The sequence below is a fragment of the Myxine glutinosa genome, chromosome 1, assembly GCF_964187855.1.
Source record: "Myxine glutinosa chromosome 1, kmMyxGlut1.1, whole genome shotgun sequence".
Lineage (NCBI taxonomy): Eukaryota > Metazoa > Chordata > Myxini > Myxiniformes > Myxinidae > Myxine > Myxine glutinosa.
Window position 1 is genome coordinate 72751186 of NC_136261.1, and position 20415 is coordinate 72771600.

Consider the following 20415-nt stretch of genomic DNA (forward strand, 5'->3'; position numbering starts at 1 on the left):
GTTTACTTTCCAAGCCGAGGCAGAAAATCCTGACGTAAACATCCCAATAAACTGTGGATCGTATTCAATACAAATGGAACAATATTTATTATTACCCTTCTATGTACACTGGTGTTGGGCTAGCGGCTAGGGTGCCAGCTTAGGATCCCAGGATCCTGGGTTCGAATCCCGGTCGATCGCTGAATTAACGCCAGGGGGGGTTGACTCAGCCTGTCATTCCTTCCGAGGTTGGCAAATTGAGTACCAGCTCACTGGTAATTCCCTGCTTGTCGTAAAAAGCGACAAAAAGGGTTGGCGGCAGGAAGGGCATCCGGCCGTAAAACATTGCTTCAAAAAGGGGACCGAAAAACAACAACAACCACGGTCCTCGAAAAAGGCCAACCCCCACTTTGCGGGGAAAAATGGCCTCTAAATGTGGTTACTTTTTACTTACTATGTACAGCCAATGTATAAGTGTACACTGCACAATGAGAGCCAGTCCAAGGTAAGCAGGCCCATCCAGGCATAGCGTGAAAGATGTATGTTAAAAGGTCGAAACAAAAAATGTTTCTTTTGCACAAATAAACTAGAGAGCTCATAGAACACGATACTCCATGCAGCGTTCAAATAGAGTACTAAAGCGCGGCGTTACGCGCGCTGCTTGTGAGCAAGGAGGAAGCGGACAAGCGGTAACATATAAACGTCTTTATTGTAAGACTACACTAACACTGAACTCTCCGGGCTGGTCGCCCGGTGTATATCATGAGGCCACGCCTACCCCTCGGGCGTGGCCACCGCCCACTTGGTGCGTGGAATGATGTCACCACGCCAGTGGGCTTTTGTGTCCGCCACACGCGCCCCCCCAGAATTCCCGCGCACCTGGAGGGCCAGTTTGCGGGGCAGACGAATGACCCGGCCGAAGCGCCCCCTGGCGATCGGCGGCGTCCGGGGTGCAGGGATGCCAGGTGGGATGCCCCTGGCTGCCCCTGGGATGGGTGCAGGACCGGGGGGCGGCGTGGCGGCGGGGCTGGGCGGTGCCGGGGGTCCGCCCGCAGGAGGGCGGCCCCGACGTGGGGGTCGGGCCACTGGCGGTGGATGGTCCACATCGAGGTGGGCCGGCTTGAGGCAGTCTACCGAAACGCGGTCAGGAGTACCGCCGATGTCCAGGGTGAAGTGCTTCGCCCCGGTCTCCAGCACGCGGAAAGGCCCGTCGTACGGGGGCCGCAGTGGTGTCCGATGGGCATCGTGGCGGACGAAGACGTACTCCGCCGTGTGAAGCTCCGGGGCGACGTGCGTCGGTGGGTGCCCGTGGCATGGCGTTGGCACCGGGGCGAACCTCTGGGTGGTCTCTTGCAGAGCGGAGCGCTGCTGTGCCGCGGACCATGGTGCCGTGGGGTCGGGGAGGAACTCGCCCGGCACCCGCAGCGGTTGCCCGAAGACCAACTCCGCCGCGGATGCGCGCAGGTCCTCCTTGGGCGCCGTCCGGAGGCCCAGCAGGACCCAGGGGAGCCTGTCGACCCAGCCGCCGTCGCGGAGGGTGGCCCGGAGCGCGGCCTTCAATGAGCGGTGAAATCGCTCACACAGGCCGTTAGCCTGGGGGTGGTAGGCCGTGGTTCGGTGCAGCCGGACCCCGAGCCCCTGCGCAACCGCCCCCCAGAGCTCCGAGGTGAACTGGGGGCCACGGTCGGATGAGATGTCTGAGGGGGCGCCGAACCGGGCGACCCAGGTGGCGATGAAAGCCTGCGCGACATCGGCCGCCGTTGTCGACGCCAAGGGCACGGCCTCCGGCCACCGGGTGGTGCGGTCCACCATGGTGAGGACGTAGGTGAAACCCGCGAGGGGGGCAGAGGTCCCACCAGGTCCACGTGGACGTGGTCAAACCGGCGTTCCGGCACCGTGAACGGGGCCAACGGGGCCTGGGTGTGCCGGTGCACCTTGGCGCGCTGGCACGCGAGGCACGTCCTGGCCCAGCCGCGGACGGCCTTCCGGAGGCCATGCCAGACGAACTTGTCGGCGATCAGCCTTTGGGAGGCCCTCGCGCCCGGGTGGGACAGGCCGTGGATGGCGTCAAACACCTGGCGCTGCCAGCCCGCGGGCACAATGGGGCGAGGACGCCCGAGGGAGACGTCGCACAAGAGGGCCGCGCCCGCGCCGTCGAACGGCACCTCGGTGACGCGGAGGCCCGTGACGGCGGTCCGCAAGGCCTGGACGTCGGGGTCAGTGGCCTGGTCCGCTGCCATCCGGGCATAGTCGATGCCGAGGTGGACTGCGTGGGCGATGGCCCGGGAAAGGCAATCCGCCACCGGGTTGTCCTTCCCCGCGACGTGCTGGATGTCCGTCGTGTACTCGGACACGGCCGAGAGGTGACGCTGCTGCCGGGCCGACCACGGCTCGGTGACCTTGCCCATCGCGAAGATCAGCGGCTTGTGGTCGACGAAGGCAGTGAACGCCCGGCCCTCGAGCAGATGGCGGAAGTGCCTGACCGCCAAGTGAAGTCCGAGCAACTCGCGGTCGAAGGTACTGTAACGGCGTTCGGGCGGGCGAAGCTGCCGGCTAAAGAACGCCAGCGGTTGCCAAGCTCCACGCACCCATTGCTCGTGCACCGCGCCCACCGCGTAGTCCGAGGCATCGGTGGTGAGGGCGATCGGTGCATCGGGCGCCGGGTGCGCGAGCATGGTGGCGTTAGCCAAGGCGAGCTTCGCGCCCGTGAACGCCGTGTCCATCTGCTCGGTCCAGGTAACGTCGCCTTTGCCCGGCTTACCTCGGAGAGCTTCGTGCAGGGGGCGCAGGAGCTGGGCGATACGGGGCAGGAACCGATGGTAAAAGTTCACCATGCCCAGGAACTCCTGCAGCCCTCTGATCGTGCGGGGGCGCGGAAACCCCTTCACCGCCTCCACCTTGGCCGGCAGGGGGACGGCTCCGTGCCTGGTGACACGGTGCCCCAGAAAATCGATTGTGGCGGCGCCGAACCGGCACTTTGCGGGGTTCACAATCAGGCCATGCTGGCCCAGGCGTTCGAAGTGCGTGCGGAGGTGGCGTAGGTGCTCTTCGCGGGACGCGCTGGCGACGAGGATATCGTCCAGGTAGACATGGACAAAATCCAAGTCGCGCAGGACGCTGTCCATCAGTCGCTGGAACGCCTGAGCCGCATTCTTCAGACCGAAGGGCATGCGCAGGAACTCGAAGAGTCCGAATGGCGTGATGACCGCCGTCTTCGGGACGTCCTCCGGCCTGACGGGGACCTGATGGTAGCCGCGTATGAGGTCCACCTTCGAGAAGAAGGACCTGCCCGCCAAACGGGCGGAAAAGTCCTGAATGTGGGGGACGGGGTAGCGGTCGGGAGTCGTGGCGTCATTGAGACGGCGATAGTCCCCGCACGGTCGCCATCCCCCGCCGGGCTTCGGCACGATGTGCAGCGGCGACGCCCAAGCGCTCTCTGAGCGCCAAACGATGCCGAGTCGCTCCAGGGTAGCGAACTCCGCTTTTGCCACCGCCAGCTTCGTCGGCTCGAGGCGGCGTGCCCGGGCGTAGACCGGTGGCCCGACGGTGGGGATGTGATGGGCCACCCCGTGCTTGACGGCCCCCGCCGAGAAGGTGGGCCGCGTGAGGGCCGGGAAGCCGGCGAGGAGGCGGGTGAATGCGTCCGCTGCCGGAAGCGTACAGACCAACGTGGCCGGAACCGAATCGTTCGGCAAGCCGCTTGGCAAGCCGCTCGTTGAGCTGGGCAACGCACAAGCGAGCGAGCTGAACGTCTCGGCCTGGACAAGCCGTCTGCGCTTGACGTCGACCAGGAGCCCATTAGCGCACAGGAAGTCCGCGCCAAGCAGTGCCATGGGCACGTCGGCGGTGACGAACGTCCATCGGAAAACCTGCCCTCCAAACCGCAGAGAGAGGCAGCGTTTTCCGTACGTACGGATGGGCGTCCCGTTCGCGGCAAGCAGCGCGGGGCCCCCACCCGCGGCGTGCTTGTCTGACGTGCCGGCGGGAATGACACTCACCTGCGCTCCCGTGTCGCACAGGTAACGGCGCCCGGAGAAGGTGTCCGTTATGAACAGCAGGCTGCTCGAACGGCCGGCGCTCATCGCCACTATTGAGCGCCGGCCCGGGCGTTTCCCGACCCGTTGAAGGAGCACGGCGGATGACACCGCCGAGCTTCGTGGCCGAACTTGGCGTGGAACCAGCACCAGGTGGTGGAGCTGGAGGAGCGCGGCTGGCTCCGCCAGGCCGGTGGAGTCGACGGGTTTCCCCGCGGTCGCGGTTTTCGCCGCGGCGGTGGGCGGGGCGTGGCGGCGTTCACGAGGTGCGTATCAGCATGCTGCTAAACATCAGCGTGCTGTAGAAGATGATGCTGTGGAACATGCTGCTGAACATCAGCGTCGAAGGCCGTGACGGCCACGCCGACGCTCGCCCGCGTGTCCGAAGCGGCGAAGTACTTGTCCGCCTCGGCCGCCAATGCTCGGGGTTCCGTTAGCCCGGTCCCGGCCAACGCGAGGCGAACCTGCGCTGGAAGTTGGCGACGGAAAAGCGCCCGGAATAGCGAACCGGGGGCTTCGTCGCCCAACAGTGACAGCATATGGTCCATTCGGACCGACGGGCGCGTCTCACCGAGCTCGGGGAGATCCAGGAGGCGGTCGGCCCGTGCGTCGTCCGTGAGGCTGAACGTGGCTAGGAGTAGCCGCTTGAGTGCCTCGTACTTGTGGCCTTTCGGTGGGTGGCGAAGGACGGACACAACTCGAGCGGCCGTGCCGGGCCCGAGGGAGGCGACGACGTGGCAATAGCGCGTGTCATCGCCGGTAAGGTGCCGAAGCTGAAATTGGGCTTCGGCCTGGACGAACCAGACTTCGGCCTGAGCCTCCCAAAATTCCGGAAGTTTGACGAAGTCGGCCATGGCGATGGCGTCGCGTGTGGAAGGATCGCTCCGGCAGATCCAACGTCGAGGGTCACCAGTAAAGCGCGGCGTTACGCGCGCTGCTTGTGAGCAAGGAGGAAGCGGACAAGCGGTAACATATAAACGTCTTTATTGTAAGACTACACTGTAACACTGAACTCTCCGGGCTGGTCGCCCGGTGTATATCATGAGGCCACGCCTACCCCTCGGGCGTGGCCACCGCCCACTTGGTGCGTGGAATGATGTCACCACGCCAGTGGGCTTTTGTGTCCGCCACAGTACTTCAATTTTAATAAAAGAATCATGTTAAAGATTGTTTCAACAATCCGTAAGTTTAGCACAACTGAAGCAGTCTCGTATACATCACTTTTCTACCCTTGTTAACCCTAATCCTTCCTTCCAAATTTCCAGTTTTCCCTCCCGAGAGGTTCCTTCTGTATCCATCTTGGGCACCCCATGCCACCTCGCCTGCCCCTTATTCCTCCCCACACCCGTTGTTTGTCCAACTCTGCATCTATCTTGGCCTTCAACTCTGCTGATGGTGTTCCCCCTCTCTCAACTGTTTCTTTTGGCCTGTTGTGTCCTGATCCATTCACAGTGTACGAGCTCTTCATAATATTCAAAATATTCACAGTGTATTAGTTCATAAACTAATAAGACAGAAGGATGGAAATAATGTTAATCATAAGAAACCAACCACTTGAACATTTTGACCACATTGACAACACAACATTGACAACATTTTGCCATCCCCTTCAAATCTCCCCCCCAACCATACCTCCAAAATTCTCCCTCCTCCCACCTCCTTCTCAAAGCTGCCTCCTCCCCACTTCGTCTCCCTTCTATCTCATACCTCCACCTCCCCCAACCTTCTACTTTCCTCTGCCCCCCCCCCCCTCAAACAACCCCTCACTGTGCCTCATCCCATCACCATCAAACCTTTCGTCCTCCTCATCCTTCCCTTTCTTGTAACTCTTCTGTAATCTCTGACACACTATCAACTGCTATTCCTACCTCCCCCTCTCATCCTTCATCTGACCCTACCCCTCCCCTCCCCTGTCCTGCACCCGGTGCTCCTCCTCTCTCCTCATTAACGGTATGGACCTCAAACATCCGAGGCCTTCGCTCAAACCTGATTGATCTCTCCATTCAGGTTGCTTCTGACAATCCAGACTTGATCTGCTTAACAGAAACTTTCCTCCTTCAAGATGTCTCTGATTCCTTAATATCTCTTCCTGGTTACTCCCTCCTCCGGTATGATAGACCTGAGCCTCGTCCTGGTGGTGGGGTGGCTATCTTTATCAAAAACTCTTCCTCGCTCTCCTTGCACTGCCCTCTCTCCACGCCACCCCCAGGAGTACCTCTGGCTACGGCTTCCTCTCCGCTCCTACCTTTTGTTCATATGTGTTCTGTACCGTCCTCCAAACAGTGATGACTCCATTTACATTTCGCTGTCGGACAACATGGACCAACTTCTATCAGCTCATCCACACTCTCTCTTCCTCATATGTGGCGACTTCAACTGTCATCATGCCAGCTGGCTGGGTGTGGGTTCCTCTCTCACCAGCCATGGCACCTCAGCAAAGGACTTCTGCGACTCATTGGGACTGACACAATCTGTCAATTTCCCGACCGTGATATCAAATCTCAGTCAATGGAGTATCTTCTCTTCTGGACTTGGTTATGACTAACTTCCCTGCAAATGTCTGCTGCTCTTCTTCTGCTCCAATCGGTTCTTCTGATCATGTGCTTGTTAAAGTGGACACCTCTACTGGCCATTCACAGAGAGCCTCCTCAGCGCCGACGAGTCTGGCATTTCACTCAGGCCGACTGGCACGGGCTGCAAGCAGCCATCAATCACCTGGACTGGTCTCCCATCTCCACTGCCTCTGACATCAATTCTTCCTGGGAATTCTTCCAAAGCAAACTGCTCTCTCTCTCATGCACAGATTTATCCCATCTCGTCTTCAGTTGTCTTACCCTTCCTCCCGTCCATGGTACACTGAATCTTGTGGTGAGGCAGTTGCCCTGAAACAACTTGCCTTTGCCTCTTGGAAGGCGAATCCAACTGAAGGCAATCTCAGTTCCTTCCACCAAGCTCGGAACAAGTGTGTGTCTACCCTCAGGAGTGCCAGGAAGCACGATCTCTCCACACTGAAGATTGAACTCTCAAACCTGTCTCCTTCCTCCAAATCAGGGTGGCGTCTGGTCAAATCCGTTTCTGGTGTTTGTTCCCCCTCCATCCCCTCCCTTACCTCAAATGGCTACACAGTTGACACCGCACGTGACAAAGCCTAATGCCTCAACTCTGCATTTGCCTATAAATCTTGTGTCCCAAACCCATCTCTCTCTGTTCCCACCTTTCCCAGTCGAACCCAACTGCTCCTGGACTCTGTGTCCTTCTCTCCTGACAAGGTGGAGAAGTTTTTGTCAAACCTCGACTCTGATTCTGCAACTGGACCAGACGGCATCAACCCATGGGTCCTAAAATCCTGCTCTGCCGCTCTATCTCACCCTCTCTCTGTTCTTTTCACCATCTCTTTTGCTCAAGGTCATCTGCCAGCATCTTGGAAATCAGCAAACATTACCGCTTTACACAAAAAATGTGCAAAAACAGATCCTTGCAACGACAGACCAATCAGCCTGCTTCCAATTATCAGCAAAGTCATGGAATCCATCATTGCTTCGGATATCAAATCCTTCCTCTTCTCCAATGGCTTGATCTCTGATCATCAATTTGGATTCAGACCAGGTCATTCTACTCTGGACATGTTGCTTCTGCTGTCTCAACAATGGATGGAGGTCCTCAATGCCAAACAGGAAATCAGAGCTGTCTCACTTGACATATCACGTGCCTTCGATACGGTCTGGCACCCAGCTCTGCTCACCAAACTCTCCTCCTATGGTATCCATGGAAATCTCCACTCATGGCTTGCGGACTTCCTCTCTGGTCGTAGGCAACGTGTGGCCCTGAATGGATTTCTCTCATCTCCCCTTCCTGTTCTGGCTGGAGTTCCCCAAGGTAGTGTTATGGGCCTTGTGCTATTTCTGGTCTTCATCAATGATCTCTCCGACTCTCTGGAAAATCCTCTCTATCGCTTTGCTGATGACTCCACTATCTGCCGCTCCGCTCCATTCCTCATCCCTCAGATCGGAAGTCTGGAACCTCCTCACTCTCTGCTGACCTGGACAAAATCACAGACTGGTCAAACAAGTGGACCATGTCTTTCAATCCTGACAAATCTCACACTCTTACAATGTCTCTCCGAAAGGACCGACTGGAAAACCCTCCCATCTACTTTCTCAACAATCCTCTCCAAGAAGTTCTGTCGCTTAAGCTTTTGGGTCTCACTATCTGCCATGATCTTTCTTGGGAAAACCACATTTCCAAGCTGGCCTCCAAAGCCAGTCGCCGACTGGGCATCCTCCGTCGTGCGACGTCCTTCCTTGGCACACCTGAGCTCCTCACCACATACAAGGCTTTCATCCGCAGCTCAATGGAATACTGTTCCCCCCTCTGGGCTGGTGCTCCTGCCTCACACCTAGCTCGGCTTCACGCTGTTGAAACCAAAGCTTTCAGAATCATTGGAATTTCCTGCGATGAAGTTAACTCCGAGGGCCTTTCACTCACTCACCGCAGGCAGGTTGGTGGTCTCTGTCTTCTACCGACTCCTCTCCAGCCTTGCTCCCCCAGCTCTTTCTGTGCTCTGTCCCCCCAACATTCCTTCAGGTCGCACAAGATCTGCCTGCAACCATCTTATGGTTAAACTGCCAAAATCTAGGCTCTCTGCTCACCTTCACTCTTTCATTCCCCTTTTCTCCTGCCTCTGGAACAAACTCCCCCACTCCCTTCAATCCCACTCCTCCCTCCAGGTCTTTAAAACAGCTGTTCACCACCATCTCTTATCTTCCCCCATCCAAAACCTTGATCTTTTCTACCCCCACTAATTCACCCCAGAAACACTTTTTTTTTTCTGAAAATCTAACTTCTTTCCTGGAAGTCCTTGCAGTGGTCATATGTTTTATACCTCTCCCACCTCCCCCCAAGCCCTCCCCCTCCCACATTTCTCCCGATGTCCCTGCTCTCAAATGTTGTGTTTGTGTCCTTCACCCTCTCTCCCCATCTTGTCTACCGCTCCACTTATTTTTTTGTGTTTTATGTGTCGGTTTGACTTTTTGTGTGATTAATGTTAGCTCTTTCACGAGCCTTGATCTTGTATCAAAAAAAAAAAAAAAAAAAAAAAAGACTTGTTTGTAGCGAGGGAATGAGAAGGAGGATCATATAGGTACTAAATGTGAGTTATAAACTCTGCAAACGAGCTCTTGCTACTCACAATCAGAACATCTTGATAGCACCTCATGATAGACTGGTTGAAGCACCCTCTGACTGTGGACGCTCAAACCATTACACAACCGAGTCTGATCATGTAATTATGTGGATATTACAAGAGAGAACCACTGTGCCTTCAGAAAGTATTGTTATGAATTAAGGGTAGAGGAATATCTAGATCCAGGTAGATCTGCATAGGTAGGTACTTGGCTGTCGTGATAGGGAATCTACCTGTAATAAGTTCTAGGGGCGGGGCATGCTAATTAAAGCAGGGATTATGGGTAAAATTCCCTCGTGTGTCGTTCCCTTTGTGAGCAACCCAGTGTCCCTTATGGCAACGCACTCATATACATTAGATAGGCCCATTAGCGCACCACACATTAATTAATTAATTCCCCTCCGCCACAATAAGACTTACAGGAAGAACAGGCAGGAAGCCAGATCGGGGCAACGCCAATGGGGACACAGCCAGCCACATCACCAGCTGGCCACTGATTGGTGAAAGGAAGGTGGAAGGAAGCGGCACACTGATTGGCCACTGACCGTTGACACCTCAGCCAATCAGTGCGGAAGGCGTGAACATTCGGCCAATCAGTGCGGAAGGCGCAAAACCACGACTTAGAAGCAGGTCGCTGATTAGAGGGGAGGGCCGGTGACGTCAGAAGGTGGGAAAGACCACGAAGAAGTGAGGGACTGGTTGGTGGAGGAAGAGAGCTGACGTCACACCGCGGGTGACAAAACGACTCGCTCGCGGGCATTCGTTGTCGTCTTCCCTGGGTTCTTCGCGTGCTCTTGGTGCTTGGGCTTGGTCTTGGTGCTCTTGGTGCTCTTGGTGCCTGGAGCGAGGCTTGGTGCTTGGAGCGAGGCTTGGTGCTACGAGCAAACGGGACCTCGCGTGCGACCGACGAGCAGGCAAGCGAGGCGTGCCACTGAGCGGATGGGACCGGGGCGAGCGGGTGGCTCGGGGCCTAGTGAAGCGTGAACGAGGTGGACGGAGGCCTGCTTCGCGCCAACATTGGAGCCGGACAGAGCCTGACCGACATCATACACCCAGGCAGATAGGCTCACATCCACAAACACGACATTTTATTTTATTTAATTCTCTCCCCTGTGTTGTTGTTGCAGTGAGGTGTGCAGGATCCTGATTTCGGACATTTATTTACCGGCGCATCCATTGTTCTCGGGTTCCGTTCAATAAACGTGTTTCTTTTTGTACCATAAATTCTGTTTTCGTTCGCTTGATTTCATTTCCTACTGGATCGAGGGCTGCCGTCGGGGCGTCAGGTAAGAGCTCGCCGCTTCTTCCTCTTCCTTCTTCCTCGCGTGCTGCCGAGTAAAATCCGTAATTGATCGTTGCCTCCATTAAAGTTCGTTTGGCCATCTGCGAGCCCACAGTATTAACCGAGGGCATTCGCGCGACAGTATTCACACCCCTTGACCTTTTCACGTTTAGTTGCGCAACAGCCCGAGATTTTTTTGTCACTGATCTACACATAATACCCCATAATGTCAAAGTGGAATTATTTTTATGCAATGTTTTACCTCACCTCACCTCACCTCACCTCACCCATATAAAGGGAAAAGGAGAACAACAACATTATGCTGCTGTTAAAACTGATAACACCAAAAAAGGAAATGCTTCATCTTCCGCTGGGTGTGTTCAATAAGCATCACAATGTGGATATTAGTACTGTAAATGACGAGAACTAAAGAAGTTTTCAACTGGAAGAAAACAATCTTCCCACAATGCATTGAATATTATTGGCTGTTCAAATTACGAAGGAAGAGGTCAGTGGTGGTTAAACTCACCGCCGTGATTGAGAGGAATCCAAGAAATCCAGTGGTTCAACCTGATCGAGTAGTAGATGAATCCAGAGACAAGCAGGAAGCAAAGCATCGCAATCGGAGTGCGTGCTGCCTGCGGGATGTTCATCCTCACATCGTCCTGTTGTGGACAGCAAGACTGGCCAAGTTGGGAATCCGTCGTCTGCTCAATTTTCATCTGCACAACACCAAGAAAATGGGGAACTTTTTTTTAGTACTAATCTGCTCCCCAAGGCTTCCAGGGTTGTTACACTCAGCAGTTTTGATCTGTATCGGAGTCAATGTATGCAACCCAAAACCTCAACAGTAAATGTAACCCGAAGTAAGTATGCTCTACATGCATTCCCTTCATTCCCATGACTCAAACAAAGCTTCTTCCACTCATCTCCGCAATACCAATCTATATCATTCCCGGGCAATTCTACAGTCAACTGACGCAACATTCAGAGATGTTATAATGGATGATGGATCTTTGTTATAGATATCAGAATGAATTTCAGCTGGCATTATGATTGAATTACATGTGCAGTACAGCAGTTATACCAGAAGAATCACATCTTAGTTTCCATTCTGCTGGGAGCTTCTCTGCAATGAAGTTGGTAACTGACGTAACACAAAAAATCCTTCAGTGTTGGACATGTCAATGATCATGTCATATCTCTGAATGTATGAGCCCAAGATAATTGCTACCAATGGGATTTTGTTGTTCAATAGTGTTCCATCTCAAAATAAGCATGAAAGAAATTATTTCACCAAAACAGCCTTTATTAACAAGTAAAGTTTTCAGAAATGATGCAACCTCTTCGGTAACTGACGAAACTCTTTGTGAATTGAACAAGCAATTTTTTGTCATCGAGCATACTAACTGCACCAAAACAACATTTAGTCCAGTGGATAGGTGCTAAAAAATCAACAAATTGTGCACTTTATGATAAAAGCATGAAACTTGGCAGACTCATACTAGACATCATGGGGATCATTTTAAAGATTGGAGGCATTCTGTATCTGTCCTGCGTCCACCATAGCGGCCATTTTCCAAAATGGCTGCCATCAAGGAGATTTTGCCGTTGATGATGCGTTGTTGATGATGGAAATGCAGATAAGGATATACATGTGTCATGGGGTGCATATCACGCTACAAGAATAGAATCATCAGAGACCACTGATAATGGCCCCACAGCAGTCAGTGCTCTTCTCCCTCTATTCCCTAACGACTCAAAGTCAATCACAATGATAAGACATTCAATGGAGGTGGTGAAAAAAGCTGTAGCCATACTCAATCCGGGACAAATTCCAGTCATAGCGTGTGATCAGCCATTGTTCAAACTTGCCAAAAACATTCAGTGGATGTGGCCAGAAACATATGGCGAAGGCTCATTTCTGGTAATGTGGGGTGGTCTGCACATCAAGATGACTCTGCTTAAGGCACTTGGTGATCTGTTAGGTGGCAGCGGTTGGACATCGGCAATAGTGCAAGCTGACATAGCTACACCAGGAACTGCAGACTCATTTTTGAAAGTGACTCATGTCAAGAGAACTGCTCGTGCACATCAAGTGACTGCATGCACACTGCACAAGCTTCTCCATGAATCTTATACCAACTACCAAGTATCCCAGGCAGACACTGATGCTGTATCATTTGAAGAGTGGTGCAAATGCAGAGCAGAAGCAAGTCCACAATTATATTTCTGGCAGCTTGTGCTGGAAACACAGTTGAATATACTGGTCTGGGACAGATCTATTCATGAAGGCAATTTCCTTTTGTATGTGGATGCCTTGACACAGCTGGAATGGCTCTTCTATGCTCTTGACCACTACAACTATGCAAGAGCTGTGTCCATTCACTTGCGGGACATGGTGGTGCTTAGCGACAAACAACCAGGTGTGTTTGCAGCTTTTTGCAAGGGAAAGTTCACCGTCAACAAGACATGCCGACCATTCTCAAGGATGTCTTTGGACGAAAGCCATGAACAGAACAATGCCTGTGTGAAAGGTGATGGGGGAGCAGTTGGTCTCACCGAAAATCCAGCAGCACTATTGAGGTGGATGGTGGCTGGACCAGAGATTTCCCGGGTGGTTGGTGAGTTTCAAAGTGAACTGGACAGGAAGGAAGCAGTATCACACCCACACCATCACGAGGACAAGCCAGGTAGGTCTTATAAGTATCTCCATGAAATTTGACTAGTTTTGGTATTGCATTACTTGTTTTGTAAAACTAAATATTTTGACAGTTGTGTAACCCCCAATTACTATATATTTTCAGGAACACAAGTGGCATTCCTCAAAAATGTGAAGTCTCTGATTTTAACAATGAAAATTATGGGCAACCCCTTCTCTGACACCAGTGGAGATCTCTTGGTCCTCGACACGCGAGAGGTGGTCGATTCATCTGTTGTTGATTCTGTTCGCAAAATGAAACTACTTGGTGAAAATCAACACAACGAGTTCTTTAAGAGTCGGCTGGTGGAGCGCACAACTGCACTCAATGATAGAATAACAAAGAACAATTTGCCTTTGTTCAGATGGCGTCCTGAGAAAGAAAAGTCTCGCACCCAGGAGCAGCTGCTGTCCATGAAACGTGACCGCAATTTGTTTTCAGCATTGTACATTGCCAGTCAAATACGTGGAGCTGACCTGGAAGATTTTTTCCAGCATGAAAATCAGTCATTTCCACCTTCAATATCAGACTATGGGAAAATGAGACTTGGCAAAAAGTCAGACTTGCTCCAGTGCCTGGAAGATCTGGTGCCACATAGTGATGATGCCGACCACACTACATCTGAAGTAGCCATGGTCCCATTGATGGTGCAGCTATTGCCAACGTGATTACGCCTGGTACATCAGAGACATTCAATGAGTATTCTAAAGAGTTCATGAACTATGTACGGAGGCAATTCACAGGCTCTGTTTGCCGTGTTGATGTGGTATTTGATGTATACAGAGAAGATAGTCTGAAGGCCGCCACAAGAAAGAAGAGAGGGAAGGGCATATGGATAAGAGTGGAAGGAAACAAGAAGCTGCCTGGAAACTGGTTACAATTCCTACGGGAAGACGGTAACAAGACAGAACTTTTTAATCTCCTGAGTGAACGAGTGACAAATGAAACATTTCCTGGTATAGTGGTCATGACTCACGGAGAAGAGCTGCGTTGTTCAGAGACAATTGACTCAGACTGGTTGTCCCCTTCTACACAGGAGGAAGCAGACACAAGAATGCTGCTGCATGCAGCAGATGGGGCCAGGCAAGGTTGCAAGAACATCTTGCTTAGAACTGTTGACACAGATATAGTCGTACTAGCAGTCAGTCTTGCTCACAAGCTTGACAGTGCACAGCTAACTGTAGCATTTGGAATGGGAAAATCGTTCCGTTACCTAGACGCAACTCACATGGCACAGACGCTGGGAAATGATAAGTGCAATGCAATACTTGCTTTTCATGCACTGACAGGGTGTGACACCACATCCAGTTTCACCGGCATAGGAAAAAGAACAGCCTGGTCATCATGGAATGCGTTTGTTGATGTCACGCCAGACTTGTGCAGACTTGCACAGACTCCAACAACAGCTAGCATAACCCAGCTTCTCCCAAACATCGAGAGGTACATTGTGCTTATGTACGACCGTGGAAGCTCTGATAATGTGAACATGGCCAGGAAGACTCTGTTCACACAGAAAGGCGGGAGCATTGAAAACATACCTCCGACTCAAGATGTTCTCTATCAGCATCTACTTCGAGTTGGTTATCAGGCTGGCCATGTATGGAGTCAGGCCCTGTTAAAAGCACCTCACCTGCCCAGCCCAGGAAAGTTTGGATGGACGCGAAAGAACAATTTGGCCGAATGGGAAGTGATGTGGAGGAACCTGTCCCCTGCTGGTGCAGCATGCCGTGCTGTTATTAAGTGTGGCTGTATTAAAGGCTGCAGAGGAAGATGTAAATGTGCGGAAGAAAATCTACCCTGTACATTACTCTGCAAGTGCGGTGGTTGTGAGCGAGAAGGGTGACAAGAGAACGGTTGACATTGAAACATGAGTGTTCTTGGACGTTATTGTTCTATCTCATGCACACCAAAAAACTTTTGTACTACTACAGTGTAATTTTCTGAAGTGTTTTCATAAATGAAAGGAAGATAACACTTTGTACAAATAAACTAGTTTATCGAAACCAGTTTGTGTTACTTTATTCCTGGAATTTTGCATTTTTCCCCTCCATATGCCCTTAAAGTGACACATAGAGGTCCCCAAAACAATCAAAAATGAATATTTATGTTATCATATCAAATCCTTGGTGATACTTTAGTGTCCAGATGATATTAAAAGAACAATTTGATATTTTCTGATGTAATATACATTTATTCTAGCTAAATGATCATTCTGACCAGCGGCCATTTTTAAAATGGCCGCCACGGGTGACACAGGACAGATCCAGAATACCTCCAATCTTTCAAATGTTCCCCATAATGTCTAGTATTAGTGTACCAACTTTCATGCTTTAATCATAAAATGCACGATTATTCACCTATCCGCTGGACTAATTCTAACAACTAAAATAGCTCAACTACAAACCATAATTGGTTCTTTAGGCAAATTCTGATTCACAAGTAATATTCCACAAAATTTCAAAGGTTAAACACTAATCTACTCCAATATCAGGCTGACTAGCCCATAGAAAAAAAGAAATCAAATTTGTTATGATAAATTTGTGTAAAATCTGAAAAGGAATGCAATTCAAAACATTCATTTGTCAATTCAAATAACAAGTCTTGGGGAAAAAGTCATCATTTTAGAAATCTTTCATCAGTGATGAACCCACAGAATTGTGAAAGGTAACAACCATAGTTCCATTTACTGTCTTATTTCTTCAGCTGTGCAAATACAGACTGAATTGCCTTAATGTTATGAACCTTGAAGTCTGCATGGAAACCATATAGACACTGGACCATAGAAGATAACACTCTCATGCACTTCTTCACAATCATCATGCTTTGGCCAATTGAATTTTGGCTCACCAAAATTGGAGGTTTGATGTAAAAACTTCATATACCAGAATCTTGGCTTTCCTCGTCTCAGAACTCGACCAATGTAGAATTTGTCAACATAATCGACAGCATAATATTTCTCGACTTCTATCTTCCTCAAATTATTTGTGGCTGAAATTGGTCGATCTACATGTACAGATCTCGTTAACCCTTCCTGATTGGCTGTGTTCTGGCTACCGGAATTTGACCCTTCTTCATTCACCTCCCTGAAAATCACAACCTCGGTAAATTGAAGGTCTGCTTGGATCTCTGGCAAGAAGGGACTAATGGTTGACATTTGGCGTTCAGGTGCAGACACCCGCTTAAAGTAATGAGAGTTCCGGTTTTCTGGTATGGGCTGTGGCTCATCATCTGACCAGTGACTGAAACTCCCTTCGGACCTCAGCGACCTCATCAGAAGAAACGTACAAGACCTCAATATTCGGACATGCTTCTTTCACCACAGCAGCAAACTCCTAAGGGGAGTTAAAGAACACGCGTTTCTGTAGAATTGTCCTCCAAACAGCTCTTTTAACAGTTCCACCAACCGCATAAACGGTTCCTTTGCCATGAGTGGTGGCAAAAAATCTCCAGGCAACCTCTTCGAGGTTTCTGTGGATCAGTTGTGGTTTTACTACATTTGACAGTGTGAATCTGTTTTGAAATTGACTACCTGCTCCATCTGTAAAGATATGCAAGGTACTAATCACACTACCGGTATCTGCCGAGGCTGCTTCAAGAATAGCTCTGTTGAAAGTGGCTACTGATTATTTGTTATGGCGGAGCTTTGCGGAGGGATTGGTAAAGGTATTCGGGAGAACACCTTGACCAATAACCCTAACCAATCTCACCCCGCAAAGGAGCATTATAAGTACCAGGACTAGAGACGGCCAGCTGAACAGGCCAAGGGGATTAACCCCCCCCCTTGCTAAGGGGATTGCAGTCTCTGAGATCCATAACAATATATATATATATATATATATATATATATATATATATATATATATATACACACACACACAGACTTGGCATTCAATATGGAATATTTTTTTTGTGGGGTGAACTTACTTTTCAAGATGACTTAGAACCAAAAGTTCATTGGAATTATGTTGAAATTATTCTAGATTTTGTTAATGTGACCTTTAAAAGAAACAACAACCACATTTGACATTTCAAAGCAAATAAATTGATCCTTGAAAGTGATGTAAACTGATATCGAACTCAATTCACGGACAGTACTGTGTTAAACTTCTGTACATTTTCCAGAAGTATCTCTTTATTTTGCACAATAGCCAATTTTTTTTTCAACAAAAAAAAAGCTAAATTATGACTGGGATTACGGACAGTAAAATTACAGTTCAGTACTTCGTGTAACCCCCACGAGCATTCAGGAGAGCACGTACACGTCGAGGCATGCTGTTCACGAGATTTGCCAAGGTTTGGACAAGAATCGCTTGCCATGCAGTGACAATAGCCTGCTGCAATTCACGCACAGAGGTAGGCTGCTGGTCCAAGTTGTCGATTTGACGGGTTAATTCTTCCCACAAGTTCTCTGTCGGATTCATATCCGGGGACATGGCAGGCCACTCCATATGCTCTACACCACGGTCAGCAAGAAAGTGTTGGATCATGCGAGCATGATGAGGCCATGCATTGTCATCTTGGAAGACAAAGTTTCCTCGAAAGGCTGCACGAGCAAATGGAAGCAATTTTTCTTCCAGAATGACCCTGTACTTGAACTGGTTCAGGTTTCCATTCAGAACAACCAGGTGTTTTGCCCCCTGCATGAAAAGCAGCCCAAACGGTCACCTCACCACCTCCAGCTTGGACTCTTGGCACTATACAATCTTTGTTGTAGGCTTCATGCAATTGTCTGCACACTCGGACGCGGCCATCTTGACGATAGACCAGAAATCTAGACTCATCACTGAAGATCAGGTGATTCCAGTGTCCTGGCTGCCATTGTTGGTGCTCTCTGGCCCACTGCAATCGGCACTGGCAGTGTTGTCTGGTCAGGCGTGGCTTTCTCAGGGGACGCCTGGCACGATAGCCTGCTTGAACCAGTCGTTGGTTGACTGGCCTTCTGGATACAGGCACATTTGTCAGTTGCTGCCACTCAGCCCTAAGCCGATTAGCTGACTTTAATGGCCATTGCGGACTAACCGGTGCAGCTGGCGATCATCCCTCCTTGTGGTTCTGCGGGGACGTCCTGGGCTCGGTATTGGAGTAGGGACACCCCTCTGAGCATTTCGTTTCAGGATCTATGACACCTGACCTTGAGTGATGCCATACTGCCGAGCAAAAGCACGCTGTTTCATGCCGTAATTACGTAAAGCCACCACTCCATGACAAACAGCATTGTCGAGTTGACGGACCATCTCCAGAGGAAGCGGCAATAACTTTTGGAGACGTGCAGCAGTTTTCCACTAATACAGAACGCAACAACCCTTGTATACCCGACTGTGAAGCCAATCATCAAATGCACCCGTCCGTACATTTTGCCACGCCACCTGTGATATAATCCTGTTGTTGACTTCTTGCTGCAACAGACAATCAGTTACATGGTTCTTTTAACAAATAGATCACCAAAGTGTAAAAGAAACTCACCAGATTGATATACTGAGTTAAGAAAGTAAACCCAAGTCAACAACAAAAATATATTCCATATTAAATGCCAAGTCTGTATATATATATACTCGTATATATCTATATATATATAAGTTCAAAACACACCTGGTCACAAGTGTGCCGCACTGACCGGGTCCTCAGTCGAGGTCCTCAGCATCATCCCGTTTCGGCCCTTCAACCTCGATACGGTCAGCTAAGGTGGGCCAGCAGGGGCACGTACACATCCACATGCAGCAACTGCATCTGGATGCGTACATACCGCCACCCCTAGCCAGTGCGAACAACAACAACAACAACAACAACAACAACACCTCCACATCCAGAATCCGCAGCACCAAACAAACATGGTGGAACACTCAAACTCCCACCTTTATACCCTTCACCACTCACCAACAAAACACACCAGATCATTCAAACACACACACATACACACACATACATACAGAACACCAACCAAACAACCATCTACACTTACATCATACACAACTCAACACACAAAAACACACACTCATGCAAAAAATTAATTCATGCAAAAACACACACCCTCACCCACTCACTCATATACACAAAATAAGAATAATGGTAAAAAATGTAAAAAAAAATTTAAAACCCCCACACACACAACCAACCTACACCGTTCGACGTGCCTCCATAAACTTCCTCCATATCCAAAATGAGCCTTTCAAGGCAACCTGGGCCACCTTGTCACACATCCTCCTTCTTTCTGTCCCACACACTCCCAGCCTAGCAAGAAATGCAGAAAAGGAATTGCCAATATATCCTCTACACCCCACCTCAAATGACTGACACGAAACTCGCCAACCCTTCTCCCGGCACTCTGCCTCCAGCTCACTGTACTTTCCTCTCTTCCTCTCGTGCACCTCCTCCATGTTCTCTTCCCAAGGTACCGACAACTCCCCTAAGATGACCTGTCTTGTTGCACTTGACCAAATGACAATGTCAGGCCGCAACCTTGTCACACAGATCTCCTCTGGGAATACCAATTGTGGCTTTAGGTCTGCCACCACCTGCCAATCACAAGCATCTGACAGCCCTCTTGCTTTCCACCTCCTCCTCCTCCTCTTTCTACCGCTTTCCACTTGGCCCTCTTTGACAAACCACACCTCTCCCCCATCAGTCTCCTTCTCCACTCTTCTCTCTCTCTCGATCTCAGCACCTCTTGTTGCACCATCTGCACCACCACTGCCAGCACCTGATCATGTCGCCACCTGTATCTTCCTGCTGCCAATGCTACTGAGCATGCACTCGGTGCATGCTGCACCGTTCCCACACCTCCACACAAATAACATCTCTCCTCCTGCAACAACCCCCACAATCTCAGGTTTACTGGTGACGGAAGCACATCATACGTTGCCCGCAACAGGAAATTCAACAATATTGGCTCCATCCTCCAATCTCTTGCCACTTCAATATCCTCACCCGCACACCTTCCCACTTAGTCCAAGCACCTTGCTGTGCCTGACCGACTGCTTTCACATATCTCCCCTCCTCTTCCTTTCTTCTCAACTCCCTCTCAACCATCTTCCTCCTCTCTTTCACACATGCCTTTCCCCATCGCTCATGCTCCATCCACCCCAAGCCACGCTTCCCATGCTGGACCATCCCCATGACCTCCTCCTGTTGCAACCGCTCCTCCATCTCGTCCACCTCCGCTCTTGCATTCCACTTCCGACTTCCCTTCTTCTCTGGGAGAGCATTCTTTCCCACTGCATCACTTGAATCCCACAACAT

The 20415-nt window shown here is 50.6% G+C and overlaps 2 protein-coding genes across 7 annotated transcripts in view; one reads left to right on the top strand and one right to left on the bottom strand.

Annotated features, from left to right (window-relative positions):
• The window catches only part of LOC137425091 (uncharacterized), an 891893-nt gene that overhangs the window by 771822 nt on the left and 99656 nt on the right, over nucleotides 1–20415 (top strand). The gene's annotated exons all lie outside the window — the stretch shown is intronic.
• Nucleotides 1–20415, bottom strand: part of ST3GAL3 (ST3 beta-galactoside alpha-2,3-sialyltransferase 3) — a 237833-nt gene that overhangs the window by 160089 nt on the left and 57329 nt on the right. For 4 of the 6 annotated variants that reach the window (XM_068097181.2, XM_068097178.2, XM_078773264.1 and 1 more), the window contains exon 2: nucleotides 11007–11199. In XM_068097181.2, the coding sequence (XP_067953282.1) occupies nucleotides 11007–11199 (193 nt within the window). Of the gene's footprint in view, nucleotides 1–11006; nucleotides 11226–20415 lie in introns of all 6 variants that reach the window. The other 2 variants (XM_068097179.2, XM_078773259.1) reach the window with 1 other exon arrangement.